We start from the raw sequence: 15,673 nt of genomic DNA on the forward strand, positions 1-15,673 counted from the left end.
TGACCTGTTATTGCATAAATCTACCAAGCTCTGTTACAGAACAAATGTTTATCTGTCCTTTACCCCCTTTTAAATAATTATAAAAGAAATGAAATACGAATACTGGGGTTCAAAGACTGGGCACCAGATGTGCGGAAGTGTGACGATGTTCAGGCTCCTCCTCCCACAACAGCGACCCTCCTCCAGCCAATAGAAACCTGGATGAAGCCTTAATGAGTTTCAGTCCAAACCAGTCTTTTAAGGTCTGTATTAGTGATTCAAATTTCGTAAACACGCCGCACTTCATTACTTTCTCAATTGTTCAAAAGAAGAAATGGTGACTTTATTTTATAAAATATATGCAATATATTAAATCTGCTTTTGGCATTGTTTTGAATATTATGGCTGCGTGCCAAAGCTCTCTCCTGACCCCGTGTGGTCAGGCTTCAAATTACGTCTTCGCAGTACGCTCCATAATGCATCTTTCTGCAGTGTCAATACACTGTTGAAAAAGCAGAAAAAGTAACAAAATTGCACCACATTGTTTCATTTGTACACATGATATTTCAAGATTAAATATGTTATCTTCTCTAAGAACATATTCTTATTTAAAAGCCTTAATTACTTAATTATTCCACTGACCAAGAAGCACAGATCTTACTTACAAATAACTAATGCAGAACCAGACCATAAAAACAACAACTGCACAGTTACACATGATTTCAGTAACGGGACCTAAATGACATGGAAACCTTTTACAGATTTGATTTCCTCAGGTTAGAAATAAAGGAGAAAAACTTTGCATGATATTAAATAATGAAAGAGAAATTAAATTGCAGTTTGGTGATAGCAATCTTTTTGATGCAACCCTTCAAGTATTTTGTGTTGAAATTAAAAGAATTTGCAGGAAAAATAGCATGAATGATTATAAATTAGGGAACCATATAAAAAACATCTGGATGAAGATTTTTAATGTGTTTTATATACATGTATAGAGAGAAAGAGTAAAGTTACTTTTACTGAATACAACTCTATACTTTAAGTGACTTTTAAAACAAAAAAAGTAAAACAATGTTTTTTAAAAAGTAAATTACACAAATCTGCATTTAAATTCAACATAATCTCTGTTGTGATAAGAAGAGTCTAATAAAATGTAAAAATATATTAAGTGTCTTTACATTTTATTGAAGACACAATGTGACGTGAACAAATTCACCACAAACACCAACAGAGAAAGAGAAAGTCTTACAGATTATGTCAAAAGAATGCTTTCTTAAATCAAGATCAAAATAAAATAAAGAATAAATGCAAAAGTAGTTTTATGTTGTGACTGGATAGATGGACTTTAAATATAGCTACAGTTTAATTTATTTAGCAATTTAGGTCCCACATCTGCTTAAGCATACATTATTTTATTTGGACAACTGGGACATTTTCAAATCAGCAGAAACAAATTGCTTTAAAAGGCACTGCTAACATCATTGTCTTAAGAAGAAAATCACATATTCTTGAAATTATTAGACTTCTGTATAAACTACACAACTTGATATAAAATGCAATGTGATCACTTTGCAATGTCTCTATTGGACATTGAATAAACCAACCCATCAAGACCAATTGAAATATTGAACAACTTCCAACAAAAAGTACAAAAGAAAAATTAAAACATGGTAGTTAGCAAAGAATGCTGACCTAAAAATCCATCCAACCTCTCAACTAAGTCGGGTCTGGATGCTTAGAGGGGCCAAGCTGTCGGTGAAGTAGCCTTTACAGAGAGAGCAAAAGAGTTTGGGTCAGCAGGCCAAGACACAGCTGTCATAGTAAGAGCAAAGAATGAGAGAAAGAAAAGTCCTGAACTGTGACATTAAGAAGGTTTTCTGTACGACTCTGATTGGAGGAGGTTACTGTTCACTTTATATTTTACTCACCTATTCTCAATCGTACAAATTGTTCTTCTGTCGTATTGTATTCATTTATAATTTAGATTTATATCCTAGAAGTATTTCAGATGTACACAAAACAGTAAATTTGATAGGTGCAGTTTAAACGTGTGATAAAACTTGTCTCTAAACAGCCTAAAATGTATAGAAACACAATCAGCACCTCACCTGTTTTTACAACAGGGTCTCCACACTGTGGAGAAGAGCGCCACTCTCAGCGCTTTGCACCCTCTCAAGTACAGAGCAGGGGTCAGAGCAGCGTTCACCCTGGGCAAAATGCGAAGAGGATCGGTGCCTTCATTCCTAAAGGTGTAGCAGGTGGTGCCAATGAAATTACAGGCGGTAATATGACAGAACAAGGGGATCCAGGCCGCCAGGAAAAACACAGCCACCACCAGAATGAGATACACCGAGGAGCGCTTGTTGTCTCTCTCCTCAGAGGGCGGCTCCCTGCCCAGCTGGAAGGTGGCGATGATAAACAGCCGGATGTTCAGACCTATCATTATAACCACAACAAAAATGTTCCCGGTAAATGTACCGATGCTGGTGATCTTAGCAGCTGTCCCTCTTGGGACCAGGTTCTGCACAGCCACCATGAAGAACGCATGGAACCAGTACGCGAAGATAACTAACAGGGTTCTGTTTCTGGTCATGCGCTGGGAATATTTAAAAGGAGATATAACGGCATGGTACCGGTCCGCCTGCGCGGCCAGGATGGCCATGAAGGAGAGGCCAAGAAACGTGGGCACGATGTAAAACGTGCGCGTTGGGGACGGGAAATGATCTTTCACATCGAGCACGCCGGCGTAATAATAAGAGACACCGGTGCAGATGTCGCTGAGGCAGGTGCTCAGCATGTACATGAAGCGGTTCTCGCTGCGCAGCGACCTGCTCAGAAGAATGGAGAGGAACACAGACACGTTCAGGTAGATGATCGCCGCAGCAAGGGCAATGCTGAAAAGAAACAACAGCACGTTGCCAAAGCTCGTCAGAGGCAACACAGGAGACAAAACATGGCTGAAGTTAGCCATAGATGCAGAGAAACCACCTCAGAGCCTCAAGGCGAAAGAAAGTGTTATAGGGAGCTGTAAGGAAACAGCAGAGGGGCTGCCCTCTAATCTGATTTATGTAGATGAAGGGAGGTATTAACCTGAGCGAGCTTAATTCCCTTGAAGAATAGACAGGGAGCAGCGACTAATTAGTGGAAGAGGTTTATATTCTTTTATTCAAACAAATATATGAATCTTTTACGATCATTCTTGTACCTAAGATACAGTGCTTTGAACTTCAGCAAATACAGTTTCTCAGCACAATGCAGATGTTCTGTAAATGAACAAACAGCATCATGAAGTCCAATGAAGACAGCAGACAAGTCAAGAAGAAAGTTGTGAAGAAATGTAAAGCAGAATAGAATTATAAACCCATATATCTTAAGCTTTGGACGTCTTACAGAGATCAGCCCAGTCCATCACTGGGAAATGGAAAATACTACCACACTATATTTCTAAATCGTGTCTGCACACCTAAACTGACATGAGTGAGCGGATAACCGGCTCATGGTGACTCTGGAGGAAATGCAGAGATCCGCTGCTCAGATCCGCTGAGATTATTGTCAAGAAGACAAAAAATTAAACACTCCATAAATTTGGACTTTATAGAAGAAAGCAATTTTTACAAATAAACCATAAAAGTATTGAGTTTGCCACAAGACCATAAAAAGGCCACAGTAAAGCTGATCTGCAGATGTAATCAAAATGAAAATTTTTTACCTTCCTGTGGCACCCGGGTTTCATGACACCAAGGTTATAATGAAATGCTACAGATCAACATGTGTCCATGTGTGAGGATGGCTCATTCAAAGTTCAGATCTAACTCTAATTGAGAACAGACAGGAGGACAATAATTGCTTTGTTTTCTTTGATTTTTGTTTTAAATATGCCAGAATGTTGTTGTGAGTTGATTGTTAATGTTCTTGCAAAAAATGACATTACTCTTGGACAGTGTTTCCAGTCCCATTCACTTCATCACTACAGAGCTGGAGAGCTCCTTCAGTGATCAGCTGCTGCGTCCTAAACACACAAAACACACAACATTACTGTTGGTTATTCCTTCTATCAACTACATTATCAGACTGTGCAACCATCACTGCTTATACTGTAGTCTGCTGCACTGAAATATAACCTTGAATATAAATGCATTGGGGTTTTTTTAAACTTGGATACTGTTCATGATTTATATCTAACTTTTATAACTACTTTGCACAATCCACTCCATTACATAATTGAAATGCTTGTGAAAATCCTTCTGGTGAAATGTTGTAGTGTTAAACTCACTGACAGAAAGAAACATGTCTTGTGCGCCCTCTTGTGGCCGCAAAGCAAATTTATCTCAGTACTCAACTGAGTGGGTTTGTGTCCTTCACAATGATGAACCAATAGGTATTGAATTCCTGTACAATCTTAAGATATTTACACAACACATGCTAAAATGTGTGTTTGTTAGGTCATTAAACACGATGGTTTGAAAAATGCATATAATGTGCAATAGAAAACAAAACGCAGTGTCAACTTTGTCTATCTATCTATCTATCTATCTATCTATCTATCTATCTATCTATCTATCTATCTATCTATCTATCTATCTATCTATCTATCTATCTATCTATCTATCTATCTATCTATCTATCTATCTATCTATCTATCTATCTATCTATCTATCTATCAATCAATACATCATGAACCCCCTCCTCTCTGGAGGTTTGTCTCATTCCTAACCAACACTGTCCAGCCTATAAAAAGCGGTGAAAGCTGCTTCTTTCCTGGAGCTTCAGGATGCTCCTCAACAGCACGGTCCCTCTGTCGGTGGACTTTGTCCGCCCACAGGACTTCCTCATTTTCATCTTCCACATCCTGTTCGCCACCGTCGCCGTGCTGGTGGCCGGCTCGGTAGTCATCGCGATCTTATCCAACCGGTTCCTGCGAGGCCAGAACCGATTCATCTTCATGCTGAACACCAGCATCAGTGACACTCTGACCGGCTTCTCGGTCTACTACCTCGGCCTCTTCGACGTCCAAGAGGGCTACCCCTCCAGGAACGGAACCTTCTACATTTTGCCGTCATTCCTCGGTGTTAATGTCCTTACCTTCCTTTTCGCTCAGTTTGACCGCTACTTTGCTGTGTGCCACCCTTTCTTTTACAACCGCTACATAACAAGGCCTGCTGTCATTTCAGTTTGTGGGTTCTGCTGGATCTACACCTACTCGATCCTGACGGCGCAGAACTTAGTTCCCATCTCAAAGGCGGCCCAGATGAACGCGTTCGGTGTGATGACCCTGCAGGTCATAGTTCTCATTAAGGTGGTCATGACGGTCAAGCTGTACATCATAGCCAGGAGCCAGCTGGTGAGAGAGGCGCCCAGCGCGGACAGGAACAGCAAGAAGGAGTCTTTGCGCATCATTGTGTTTGTGGTCATATGTTTCCTGGCTCTGTGGAGCCCGTCCTTTGTTAACATCATTGTCCGGCAGCTGACTGGGAAGGGGCTCAGGTTCAGGAATGAAGCCACCAACCTGTTTGCCACCATGGCGCGGATGAACGCGCTGGTCACTCCGGCCGTGTATCTGTGGGGGAGCCCGGCGCTGCGGGGCGCCGTATGGAGAACCGTGTGGCAGAAGGTCTGCCCCTGGAGGAAGGGGAGGTAATGAGCGCTTACATCAAAATCCGTTTTTAACTTTTATGCGAGAAGTAAATCTAACACAGTGGATGCTCTCCTACAGAGTGGCCTTTAATATGACCGGAGTGACCTCTAATGAAGCACCTTCATCATCAAAGTTATAATAGAGAAGATATACTAGCCTGCAAGTATTTCATCATCTACAAACTAACACGACTTCCCTAAAAATGCAATTTTTTATGCCTCTCGATGGACCGTATGAAACGAAAAGCACAAGGCAACGCTCAACATGTTTGCTAGTAAATAATCCGGATTTTAAAATGTGATTGTGTTGTTTCAAAGTGCAAAATCAGCCAAAAATCCGTCTGCAGATCTGCTTTGACATGTTTACTCATTTATCAATTTAATATCCAGTTGGATGTAAGTTGAATATATTTAGCAAAGATTTCACGAGACGCTTTTGAAATGTTTAATTTTGACAAGTAATTCCGTAATAGCTGACCCATTCGTTTTGTTGAACTAATTTATTTTTTTAATTAAATTGGTTACGTTTAGAATGAACTAATTTCACATTGTCAATTTCCAATGTGAACGAACATGTTTAAATCTGGCAAAAACTTCAAACTATACCCATGCATTTTGATTATTGTAAGTAAATTTAACGGACATGCCGACAGACAGTTAAAAGCAGACATCTATCGAAATAAGAAATTACAATTTGTACAAAGTAAAACATTGGTTCAAATTTACGCGCCTTGTCGTAAAACGCGCAGGTTCGATCAAAAATGTTCAGTTTTGATCCAACTGAACTCTGAAAATGTGCAGAAAATGACCCAAAAACATAAAACCTTACGCACCAGATAATTTGTCAGTTGTGTATGGTTCGTATTAAACGATCATAAGAAAATAACAAAATGAAGACATATTGGTATCTGATATCTCAATGCAATACTTCACAGGCTGAACTGAGAAAATAAAACAACTAACAGAAAGACACGCGGAGAAAATGCGCTTATAAGAGGACATGAACTGCATTCGAAAACTCAGTTTTGTCTTCGAAGTTTGTTTAATAAGCTTTTAGTAATCCAAAATGGTTGGGTGTCGGATAGTGAGCTGTATAAAAAATAGCTGATTCAGTCCCGTCTGAAGGTTCAGCACCTCGGATAGCTCCTTGACTCGTTCCACCTGCTTGAAGACCTTGAATAACTTTAAGTTAGCTTAGCATGCGCTGAAAAAATACATTTATCTTTTGAGTTTGGTTGTTAAAGTCAGAACATCGGCACCCTTTCGGTATTAGATTCTTGTTGTTGTCACGTATCAACTGCTAAAATACTTTACATTAGTTTAAATCAGCATAACACAGGTTAGTTGTTTTTTGTTTTTGTTTTCCCACTCTTCTTGGGGATGATGTGTCAGGGTGATGTGCAGCATTAGTTATTTTTTTTGTGCAAAAAAAATAACTAATGCTTTTTTTAACATTTTACATGTTCATCAAAAAATAACTAATGCTTTTTTTTAACATTTTACATGTTCATCAACAAGTTTAGTGTTGTACACCTCCCCCCATGTGTTTTCTGTGTCGCCAACAAAGCTTATGGAGAACAGCAGACAAAGCGTCTTGTGGCTTTCTTTGGATTTCTTCTTTCCAGGTGTGTGTTCCTACTGTGTTTTGTTTTGTAAATGGTCAAACATTTACACGCCCTAGTTCTGTTTCATGTCTCACAACCCCCCCCCCCCCCCCCCTCATTTTCAATATTTACTCTTTGTATTTTTATTATTTATTTTCTTTAGTAAAACTCGTAACCTGGATGATTTCTGCCTTCAAATGAATCACCAACATCTTTCTGTTTCTGAGACTGACCCAACTACTGCAAGTCCTTCCCACTCCCGCTCTATTTTTCCCATTTCGTTTCATATTGTGTTTGTAGCTGGATGTTGTCAAGCTCAGCATGTTCATTATGTGGCGGTGAAGCATACATTTTTTAAGTTTAATTTGGAAAAATGTCCCACTTGTTGTGGTCCACCACGTTGATCTGTCCATGACACAACATTTCTCCAGCCTTCTTATATAAGATGTGGTTAGTGTTCATGATTCAACAATGGCTACTCTTCCTGGACCTCAGGAAGAGTGGCTATTGCCATGGCAATGATGAATGGTAATTCAAATAAATATACAAACTAACAAACAATAAGAATGAGATTGGTAAAAATGCTCTTAATTCAAATGTTCCAGTATTTTGTCATTTAATAGAAAAAGAAAGGAAAATTTTACATTTGCCAAAATGTTTTTGATGATCTTAAGCCTGTTTGTTAAATATTCTGTGGATTGATGGAATAAAAGTGGAACTTCTTGTTAGGTCTAAACTCATTTGCACACAGGATTTCACAAAGGTAAGGATTTCCACTGGTAATAAAATATAATTACCAGTGGTGGTGGTGTGCAATCTGTTGTAATTGCTGGAACCATAATTTTGGTGTGATGATATATCAACAAAGTCCAGCTTTAAATGGCTCAACAGAGTGATATCAAGGTGTTGAAGTGGCATAGTCAAAGGCTGACCTTAAATATAACTGAGATGCTGTGGCTTGATATCAAATTGGTCGTTCTTGTTTGATCAATGATGTCGAATTAAAGCAGTTTTGCAATGAAAACTGGGCCAAAATTTGTCCCCTAAGACTGATCTAAAAACGGTATCTTGTATGTACTTGCGTTGTTGTATGAAAACCATTAAATGTGATTAAAACAAGAAAAAACAGCAGAGTTTCTTCACGTTACTCTGAACATCATACATTGAAAACTACATCTACTATTTCCGATCTTTACCTGCATTGGTTGTGTTCTATTTAGGCAGCATAGTCTCCTCCTACAACAACCATTCAATCCACCATAAGAATAAGGCTTTAAAACAGCTGAGACTCTCAGTTTGTGCAGCTGATTGACTTTGAGCTGCTCCCTCCCACGATGAACCGGGACATCAACTCAACTTCTCTCTCTCTCTCTCTCTCTCTCTCTCTCTCTCTCTCTCTCTCTCTCTCTCTCTCTCTATATATATATATATATATATATATATATATATATATATATATACTGTATATACATATTAACAGCTTTGCACTCAATATGCGAGTCAGTAGAATAAACATAAAAAATTAGACCTGTGAGAAAAAAAAGAAATTGGGTCGAAGGCTTTTTTGCAGGCTTTGGTGTAACAACAAATGTTTCTTCTGATTAATTGTGTGATTTTACTTTCTGGAAAGTTGGCAACAAGCAAATCATGAAAATGAATAAATAGCCTATGAATTACAACCAGATTGTGGAAAAAGATTTGAAGTGTCCATTCTCAAAGCGGATATGAAATGTCCTACAGGTGGAAATGGCAGAAAACAATAGAAATGTCCACATTGCATCAAAAACTTTCCAAACCCATTTATATCTCATTAAGGAACTCTCAACTGGTGGATCACAACTCATAAAACTCATAACAACACATGGGTAGGCTGAAGATTATCGTCTGTGGTCTTGACTTACAGACCACAGTTAGTTTTTTTTCCAACTAGAAAAAAAGTTGGAGTTTCTTTGAGGTGAAGAAGATGTAAATGCGCAAGAAAAAAAACTTGGCAATTTTGAGATTAAATTCAGAAATTTTCTAGAAAAAAAACTTGGATATTTCTGAACTATGACAGTTGAACACGTTTGAGAAAAAACTGAAACTTTGAGATTAATCTCAGAAATTTTAGCTTCTTTAGTGAAGCTAAAGAAAACATGACAAAAGTTTAAAAAGGACTGATTCTCTTTGCAATAAAAAAAGAATCACAGCACTGCCCACAGCACAGAGCAAAAAGTACTGCAAGGTAAAACTACTAAACAACAAAAACGTTTATTTTTTGTTTTCCAAAAAGTTCTTCAAGTAGATGTAACTCAGTAAATGTAACTAGTTACCCACCTCTGACTTTGGGTCACTTCCCTTTATGAAGTCAACATTTTTTCTGCTTTCAGGGATTAACAACAAACAAGGAAGTGAAAACAGCGAGGCTTATTCAATCAAATTCACTGTCTTGTTAGAATAGGACTTGTTTATAGAAATTTATAGGATTAGTTCTAGTTCTGTACACTTCACATTGTTACTTTTACCTCTTGGCACTTTATTTTTTGTCCTCATATTAATTCCACTTTGTCATGGGAAACCACCAAATCCCCAGCTTCAGCACCTCGGACAGCAGCCTCACCATGAATTTGGCATAATTCTTTTCACCCAAATGTAAGAAAGCTGAATTAGAATTACATCATCAATCTAATGCATGAGTAACGGGATCCAGGTTATGGGAGGAGCAAAGACTATCATTAGCAACGTATCCAATCCATTAACAACACCATGCAGAGCATCCAGTCCATCAGAAAGGGGCAAGTCATTAAAACTCCCAAAGCTTCGTAGTTTTAATAAATGTCATGTTTTGGTGGCAGATCGTACTGGGCTGCTTCCACTACATTTCCATCCATAATGATCCTGTCCAGCAATTTAACTTTGGTTCCTCTGTGTGTTGACTTCACCTCTCCAGGAGATTATTTCCTCTTCATTTTCCACATCATATCGGGGATCAGCACTGTGCTCGTAGCGGGCTCTGTGTTGTGCGGCATCATTTCCACCCAGGCTCTTTTAGTGCAGCACCGCTTTATATTTATGTTGAACACCAGCATTTCTGACACACTGACTGGCTGTGGCATTTTCTATCAGTTTCTTTTTGATGTAACTGAGGATTATCCTTCCAAAAACGGGACTTTTTATATTTTGCCCTCTCTATTAGGGGTTAATATTATGACATTTTTATTCGCACAGTTTGATCGATATTTTGCTGTTTGCCATCCGTTCTTTTATGCTCGTTTTATCTCCACAAAAGTTGTTGTCTGTGTGGCTATTTATACTTGGGTGCATGTTTACGGCCTTTTGGTCATCCAGCGCATGGTCCCATTGTCAAAAGCTTTGGACATTGCAGTTTATAGCAGAATAAGTATCTTTGTAATTATCGTCACCAAAGTGTCTATGACTATTAAGCTTCTTTTCGTGGTCAGATTCCAGCTTCTCCGAGAGCCTCCAGGCCCGGAGAGAGAAAGTAAGAAAGAGTCTCTGTTGATCATAATAGTGGTGGTGGTGTTTTTCCTGCTCTTCTGGGGGCCAAGCATGTCCTATACGATTCTGTCATCACTGACAGGAAAGCATGTTACTTTTAAAAACGATGCAAACAATCCAATGAAAATCCTGTCCAGGAGCAACGCGCTTTGCACTCCGTGTCTGTACCTGTGGGCCAGCCCCGCGCTCCGAGCGGCCGCGTGGAAAAGCGTGTGGAGTAAAATCTGCAAAACACATAAATGGTTGGTTGGTCATTAGGTTTTAAAAGTTAACACTTTGGACTTGCATCCAGGAAACAGAGAAGACACAACACATCAAAACCTTTATCGGTGTAAATCGGAAGAAAAGCATTTGATTCCACTTATGTTTGCACTTTTCTTTTTTAGGTCTATTAAGGTTTCGAAAGTCGCTGCTAAGGTTTGAGCTTTTGGACTTCCATGCTGGTTTGTAGTTTCATATTTTAAATTTCTGTCTGTTAAAATATATATTTGTATAGTTACTATTTTATTTTAATACATGTTCGGGTTTGTTTTACTTTAAAAACGTGTTTAGTGCAAATAGCCTGTAAACAAAAGTGATGATACACGTTAATAAAATTATGGCAAAAATGATAATTGTCTAAAAATAATACTTGCTCTAGTGCAAAGATGAACCATAAACAGGCAAAAGGAAAGGAAAGACAGACATCAATACTTGAACTGTAGTAAATCTATACTTTCAGATTTACCCGAAAAAACAAAGAAAGTTAAATAAAGGCTCTAGAATGAATTTGCTGTGAAAGAAAGAGAAGGTTTTTTGCAGTATTTTTTATTGTTCCCTTCGTTTTCTTACCTTTAATTAAATTGTGCAACATTTGAAGGAAGCTGGTTGAAGAAAGTTGCTTATTCCAAACCTGTGGTCTCTGCCGTTTCCAAGCATTTTAATGTGATGAACTTTTGTTTAGTGTTGTATGTCTTGAACTGATTGAATCTGAAGAAACAAGATATATGAAATTAACATGTTTTTAATTAATTTGACAAGAACTTTGTTAATTTGTGGGAGATCCATACACAACCACAACTACCCGTTTCCTCTTCTTCACCAGTTTGGTCACAAGTCGCTATATTCTCCTCTAAATCTGCAGCCATCATTTGTTCCAAATCAGGTTACTCATTCACAAGCAGCACACACAAGCTGATTCCTCAAGTTTTCAGGTTTGAGGTTAAGACCACCGAGAGGCCGTTCCATCTCTTCTCAAATTCTGGATGTAGTTTCTTATAGATCTTGATCTGCAATGGCATCTTGAATAGTGTTTGGCCATATGGGGTTACCACTCATCAGAATCTCTTCTCAGTATCTCTGAATAGAAACTGCCTCTAATGATGACAAGCCCTGTTTCTTCCAGAATAATATATGTTGTCCCAGGCGTCTCCCTTACTCCAGCAAAAGTTATTTAGCACTGAGGGACTTTGCAAGTTTTCAATGAAACTACCCCTGTCCTCTGTGGCTCTACTCATAAGTGCAATGTTTTTTTTTCCCTACAAATGTTGCCTTTTTCAACATTAGTACATGTTTTATTTGCTACGACATAAAAAAAATTAATCCCTCTCCTTCAGGGATGACATTACATGTAAATCAGGCTGCTTTATATACCAATGTTAGATGAGTTCAATGTAGACATATAAAAATAAAATAATTACCTAATCTAAAAACATTGTTTTTTTATCTTAAATTTGAGTAAAGTCATGTTTTAGTATAATTCTCTCCAGGAACATCCTAGTAAACAGTAAATATTTCTGTATTTTCCACTATTCTAACACTCACACATTTCCATTGTTTGAGACAATGTTGGTTTTAATAGACAAAGTCCCCTTTGTATTTCTATTAAATATATATATATATATATATATATATATATATATATAAAAATAATGATTCAGTTAATAAAAAAAAAAGATTGTCTCCCAAACCAGTAGTGGGGAAAAAAAAACCCAAATCATATTGTCTTTGGTAATCTTACCGCCCTCTGGTGGAAGCTTTTTACTTCCACCTGCTTATTTCTCACTTCAACAAAAAACCTTTAAGATGCATTCTAAGCACAAATAACAAATAAAGACCTAAAATACACAAAAAATTCCACAAAATAATAATAATAATAATAATATGTTGTTCCTTCTCTATTTTAAATGTTCCTATTTTATCCCCACTCTACAGAACTTTCCTGTTTGTCAAAATATTTTTATTTTGGGGGTTTCAGCTGTTGGTTAATGATTAAATCGTCAAGCCATTAGGAAAAACGGGTGTGTTTTTGTTATCAAATATAATTTAAGGCATTTCTATTGTTTTTTTATTCGTTTGTTTTTGTCTAAATAAAATTATCAGCCAGATTTCAACTAAGTTCAGACGAGCTATTTCTTGTGTTGCATTGCCAGTGTTTAATTTAAATTCAGCCACTTGAATTCAAATGGTTGAATTCAAGTGACATAAGCAAAATGACCAATGATATTGATCTTTTTGCTTAAGGTAAAGATTCACAAAAAACCAACACTCAAAGGTGCACAAATATGGTTTTCAGTTATATACAAGGCCTTGAACCTCAATACAGCAGTGAGTAAACAGTCAAAAACACCCAGAACTTTATTACAGACACATCTGCTGTGTTCCTTGGTCTTTGTGATGCAGTGTGTTTTCTAAGGTTCTTGAATTAACCTCTGTATGGTGGCCCATAGGGGTTAACAAAATGTAAAAGCCACAACAAAAGTCACAACACAACCAATGTTACAACACAGACTCAAAAGTCACAACAAAAGAACAAAAGCCACAACACAAAACCAAATGCACAACAGAACAACAAGGGTTACGACACTACAAAAGTCAAAACACAGCATCAATAAAAACAACACCACACCAAAATCCACAACAAAACTAATGGCACACAAAACAGTAAAAGTCACAACACAACAACAAAATCCACTTTTCTACTTTTAACTTGTAAAAGTTGTTTCACTTTTCATCATGTGTAACTTTGTGTTGATCTGTTACACAGCATTTCAGCAAAATGCAACAAAAATTGTGGATGTGACAAAAAATAATCACAGGGTATGAATACTTTATCAAGGCACTGTACATCAAGAAAGAATTTACTTGAACTCCGAGGAGTTCGTCCCCAGTGACTTCACAGAACATAAATACCGACGTCTGTGGCTGAGCTTCATTAACGATGCTCCTGTCCAACATGACGGACTCTGCAGCTGCAGGAGTTCCTCTCTCTGTGGACTTCAGCAGTCTTGAGGACTACTTCATCTTCATCTTCCAGATTTTGTTCGCCACCACCACCGTCCTGATTGCAGGGACGGTGGTGATCGGGATCTCGGCCACCAGAGCGCTCCGCCTTCAGAACCGCTTCATTTTCATGCTAAACACCAGCATCTGTGACACTCTGGTGGGCTTCTCTGTCTATTATCTGGGCCTGTTTGATGTTCAGGAGGGCTATCCATCCAGAAACGGGACATATAATGTGTTGCCATCACTTTTAGGGGTCAACATTCTAACCTTTCTGTTTGCTCAGTTTGACAGGTATTTTGCTGTATGCTATCCATTTGTCTACAGCCGCTTCATAACAAGGCAGGTTGTGATAGGAATAAATGTCTACTGCTGGCTGTACAACGCCACTCACCTGCTGGCCAGGAACCTGCTGCCAGTCTCCAAAGCTATACAGCTGTATGTGTTCAGTATAGTCTTCTTTCAGCTGATAGTGCTCACCAAAGTGGCCATGACAATCAAACTTTATGTTGTAGCAAAGTATCAGCTGGAAAGGGAGCCCCCAGGTCCAGAGAGAGAGAGCAAGAGGGAGTCTCTGAAGATCATTATTTTTGTTGTGATAAGCTTCCTGGTATTGTGGTGCCCCTCTTTTGTGAATATTGCCATAAAGTTCTTTACAGGAGGGGGGCTGACATTCAGAAACGAAGCCACGAACCTTTTTGCAATCCTGGCTCGTTTTAATGCTGTGTGCACTCCGTCCGTTTACATGTGGGGGAGCCCGGCCCTGCGGGAGGCCACAGTGAGGACGGTGTGGGGGCGGCTGTGCCCCCGGTGCAGCAGGAGAAAGTAAGTGCGTCTTGGGGAAAAAAAAATGCAGTCACTATTCAGTTCAATTGAATGTTATTCATTTTTGTAAGGCATCAGGAAAGATAAAAGTCTCCCTATAAGTTGCTTTCCAAACAGGTGTGATTCATATGGATAATTGATGAGAAATTATCCAATGACTACCAAGTAAAGGCAGTTTAAACTCATAAAAGCTCTTTTTTATGTCCAGATGTGGCTCTTGTCTGAAGGCAGATCCTAATAAGGCGCCAAGATGAACAGAAATACATTCCTCCACTTTTGTTATTTTGTGGAAATACTTTAAACAGTACTGTGTTCGTGTATATAAGATGCATTTGTTTTCTATTTTTCGGTTTAATTCATAATCTTTGTCAATACAGTACAGTAATACTGATTCAATTTAACAAAACTGGTCTTAAAAAGTATAGTATCACTGCCTGCGTATTCTCCCTTGTGGTGCTTTAATTAGAAAAAGAGTATATTTTTAAAACTAATTGAAACTTGAATCTCTTTCAAAAGGCTCTGAATTGACTGCTTTTGTAAAATTGTAAATTTCTTCAAATTTCCAAATGTAGTTTTTTGGTTCAAATTTCTGGGGTGCTAAGTTTTCTTATTTTCTAGCCCTATAATCTTCAATAAACCTGTTCATCTGCTGCATGCCAAGTTTTAGGTAATATGGCTTTAATAATGATGTTGCTAGAAAAAAAAAATCTTGTATGTTGGCACTTTATTTATGGATGCACCTCGATGAGTCATAATAATCCTGAAACAGTGATGATTTACCCTGTCACATTCCAAGCCTTGACCCGTTCTGTGTGATAAAGGTTGATCCCAAATTCAGAGAAACATGTTGACATCTCCCCAAAGTTCCTGTT

The 15,673-nt window shown here is 38.2% G+C and overlaps 2 protein-coding genes across 2 annotated transcripts; both read left to right on the forward strand.

The window, feature by feature from the left end:
- The first annotated feature begins 4,750 nt into the window (after positions 1-4,750).
- Positions 4,751-5,617, forward strand: LOC116729635 (G-protein coupled receptor 15-like). The gene has a single exon (XM_032578305.1). The coding sequence runs from the start codon at positions 4,751-4,753 to the stop codon at positions 5,615-5,617; it is 867 nt and encodes a 288-aa protein (XP_032434196.1).
- An 8,297-nt stretch (positions 5,618-13,914) lies between these two features.
- LOC116729636 (trace amine-associated receptor 3-like) lies at positions 13,915-14,805 on the forward strand. Its single transcript, XM_032578306.1, has one exon. The coding sequence runs from the start codon at positions 13,915-13,917 to the stop codon at positions 14,803-14,805; it is 891 nt and encodes a 296-aa protein (XP_032434197.1).
- The last annotated feature ends 868 nt before the right edge of the window (positions 14,806-15,673 follow it).

The sequence above is a fragment of the Xiphophorus hellerii genome, chromosome 12, assembly GCF_003331165.1.
Source record: "Xiphophorus hellerii strain 12219 chromosome 12, Xiphophorus_hellerii-4.1, whole genome shotgun sequence".
In the NCBI taxonomy this organism is placed as follows: Eukaryota; Metazoa; Chordata; class Actinopteri; order Cyprinodontiformes; family Poeciliidae; genus Xiphophorus; species Xiphophorus hellerii.